The sequence below is a fragment of the Orycteropus afer genome, unplaced genomic scaffold, assembly GCF_000298275.1.
Source record: "Orycteropus afer afer isolate SDZICR_OR568_19922 unplaced genomic scaffold, OryAfe1.0 scaffold00469, whole genome shotgun sequence".
Lineage (NCBI taxonomy): Eukaryota > Metazoa > Chordata > Mammalia > Tubulidentata > Orycteropodidae > Orycteropus > Orycteropus afer.
The window spans coordinates 1,826,496-1,829,325 of NW_006922056.1; the positions used below are offsets into that span (position 1 = coordinate 1,826,496).

At 63.3% G+C, this 2,830-nt stretch overlaps 1 protein-coding gene across 1 annotated transcript; it reads right to left on the minus strand.

The window, feature by feature from the left end:
- Nucleotides 1–1,379: 1,379 nt before the first annotated feature.
- RPS21 (ribosomal protein S21) lies at nt 1,380–2,129 on the minus strand. Its single transcript, XM_007954683.1, has 4 exons — nt 2,080–2,129; nt 1,944–2,007; nt 1,786–1,857; nt 1,380–1,439 (listed from the first exon to the last, which is right to left on the minus strand). The coding sequence occupies exons 1-4, from the start codon at nt 2,127–2,129 to the stop codon at nt 1,380–1,382; spliced, it is 246 nt and encodes an 81-aa protein (XP_007952874.1).
- Between the last annotated feature and the right edge of the window lie 701 nt (nt 2,130–2,830).

The following is a 2,830-nucleotide window of genomic DNA, read 5'->3' on the forward strand; positions in this document are numbered from 1 at the left end:
CGGCTGGCATCATCCCAAGCAATACTGAGAAACAGCCCGTATTTATGATCCTTCAGGAGTGGCTTCTGTGGGTCTTAACAAGTTTAAATGAGATCCTGTGACCTGAAACGCCCGTGCTGGATCCCGAAGTGGGTCCAGGGGGCGAGGGGGCTCTCCTGCTGCCGATCCACCCAACTACGTGAGCTACAGCCCATGTGCTGTCCTTCAGGTGATGTCTACGAGTGCCCACTCGGCACAGCCGACTCCAGCTCGTGCCACTTCAGGTCATACCGAGAAATGACCATTTGGTCTTCACTGGCCACAAACCCACAGCTGTCCTTTACTGTCTCACCAGCAGGGGCCCCTGAACCACCCTCCACTAACACCCATCCCTTTTGTGTGGTCGTTCTGGTGAACTGATGCAAGGGTGCGGGGTAGCTGCCCTGCCTCCTTCACTCAGGTCAGCTGGCCAGGCCCTCACTTGGCCCCAGACCAGTAAACAGCAGTACACATGGCGAAGCCAGAGGACAGAACTCCAATGTGGGTGAACCAGCCCCCTGAAGCCAATGATGGCTGCCCAAAACCCAACATGCAGTGGGGAGAGGACCTGGGATGCTGCTATAATGTGTTGATCAGGTCCCGGTCTTGGGCATTTTCTCCCAAAAAGCAATCTGTCCCACCACCATTGCATCATGTGGGTCTGTCCAGTTAAACGTTGCAGGCTGACTTGGTCACAGTGTAGCCCTGAGGTGCAAGTCTCTGGGTGTTTTCTGGCTGCTGGCAGCATGGCTGCCAATGGATGTGTACCCAGTCAGCCACCCAAGCCTCCCCTGGTATATTCTCCTCAATGCCAAGAGTTGCCACCATGTAGTACCGGGGCTTCCTACACAAGTCAACAATTAAACCAAAATGAAGCCGATCAAGTCCAGACACGTGACCAGCATGTAAAGTGCTTACTGGCCAGACACCCCCCCTCCCCCGTGCTGCCTGCTCCCCAGCACCTCTGGGGAGTCAGGGTCGTGAACCTGTCCCTGACCGTCTAGCTGTCACAATGCTGTAGTCGTTCGTCCTGGGTGTGTTTTCAAAGGGTAACAAATGTCTTTTGGAATAAAACTTGGTTTTGCTACATGCTTCCTGGTTTGTGTCCTCTCAGGCTACCTGCCCTCCATGCACTTTGGCTGCCCTTCACAGCCAAACCACCGCCCCTTCCCTGACCCCTGCAGAGAAGGGACGTGCCCGCAAAGCACAAAGTGAACCAACACAGATGGGTTTTACTCTTTATTCGTGACCAATGCTCCACATCCTGGACTCTCTCCGTCAGAAGTTCCTAGAAAGGGCCAGAGACAGTGTTAGGGACCTAGTCTGGGAAAGCACCGCCTGCAGCCCCCAGGCTCGCCTGCTTACTTGGACACGATGCCATCAGCCTTGGCCAGCCGCAGAATGGAGTCATCAGACTCGCCCTTCAGAAGGAAAACCTCGTGAACACCTTTCCAATGGCCACCCCAGATGGCCCGCGAGGTCAGCGCGTGCCGACGGCGTCTGAGCTGCACCCCGAGGTCAGCGCGAGCAGACGGTGTCTGAGCTGGACCCCGAGCACAGCACGTGCCAACGGTACCTGAGCTGCACCCCCGAGCACAGCGCGAGCACAGCGCGAGCAGATGGTGTCTGAGCTGCATGCACCAACGCGGCCCGCCTGGGCGTGGCGTGCATAGCCCAGGCGGGCAACGGGAGGACCGCCAGGCGCCCGGGCCCACTGCCACCACGTCCCGCGCACGGCGCCGCGCTGAGGGTCCCGACCGTACTCACCATCCTACGGATGGCCCCACAAATGGCGTAGGTCTTAAACTGGCCGTTGAACCTGCCGGTGACCTTGTCCACCTACGAGAAGAGCGAGTGTCCCCAGGGTCCAAGCGAATCCTTGGGCCGAACCCGGGCCCTCCCAGCGGCCCCGGCCCCGGGCTCACCTCGGCCACGTTGATCTGGATGGACGCGTGGTCCTTGGCGCCGATGATACGGTTGCTGGCGGAGCTGCGGGGACAGCACGGTGAGAAGGGGCGGGGGGCAACGAGGGGCGTCCGGGGCTGAGAGAGGGGCGCTCACCATTTCCGCGGCACGTACAGGTCCACGAACTCGCCCGCGTCGTTCTGCATGCCGTGACCGCGCCTGCCGAGCCACCACGCGGGCTGTGAGGCCGGGCCCCGCCGGACCCCGAGACCCCTCGGCCACGGCGGGCCGCCCGCGCGCGCTGCCCGACGGGCGCCTCCGCTCCGCCCCCGACCCGCCCGGCCCCATCTGGGTCCCGCCCGGCCGCCCCGCGCCCCGTCCCACGGTCCACCTGAACACACCACGCCGAAGGCCAGCAGAGAAAGGAAGAGACGGGCCTTCCGGCGGCAGTATCGGCGCGTGGGGCGGGGCCTGGGCGGCTGCTTCCGGGTCAGGCGCGCTGCGGCGAGTCTGCGCAGAGCGGCCCCGGCGCCTGGCTTCCGGACATACGTCCCTCCCTGGAGCGCTGGCGCGGGAGCGCATGCGCGATCAGCTGCGGGGCAGAGCTGAGCGGACCGCTCATGTGGGGGTCCAAGGCGGCAGGTCGTGGCCGGGAAGCCGGGGTGCAAGGCCGAGTCGTGGGGCGACCTCGTGGACCAGCCCTACCGCTCCTCGGAGCACTCTTCGCCGCCGCCACGACCAGCCGATGCCTGAGCGGACCCCTGCCAGCCCTGGTTCTCGGGCTGCTTGACACCTCCTTCCGTCTGCAGCTGCTGAGCGTGGGCACCCCTAAATCGCGGTGCCAGCTGGTGACGCTGGCCCTGACCCAGACCCCCACCCGGGGCCCACTGGACGGGGTTCCGAGCGC

Coding starts and splice junctions, on each gene's coding strand:
- RPS21 (XM_007954683.1), bottom strand. CDS start 2,129: ATGCAGAACGACGCGGGCGAGTTCGTGGACCTGTACGTGCCGCGGAAA. Junction 2,008..2,079: donor CTGTACGTGCCGCGGAAATG/GTGAGCGCCCCT, acceptor CTGTCCCCGCAG/CTCCGCCAGCAACCGTATCA. Junction 1,440..1,785: donor GTGGGGCCATCCGTAGGATG/GTGAGTACGGTC, acceptor TTCCTTCTGAAG/GGCGAGTCTGATGACTCCAT.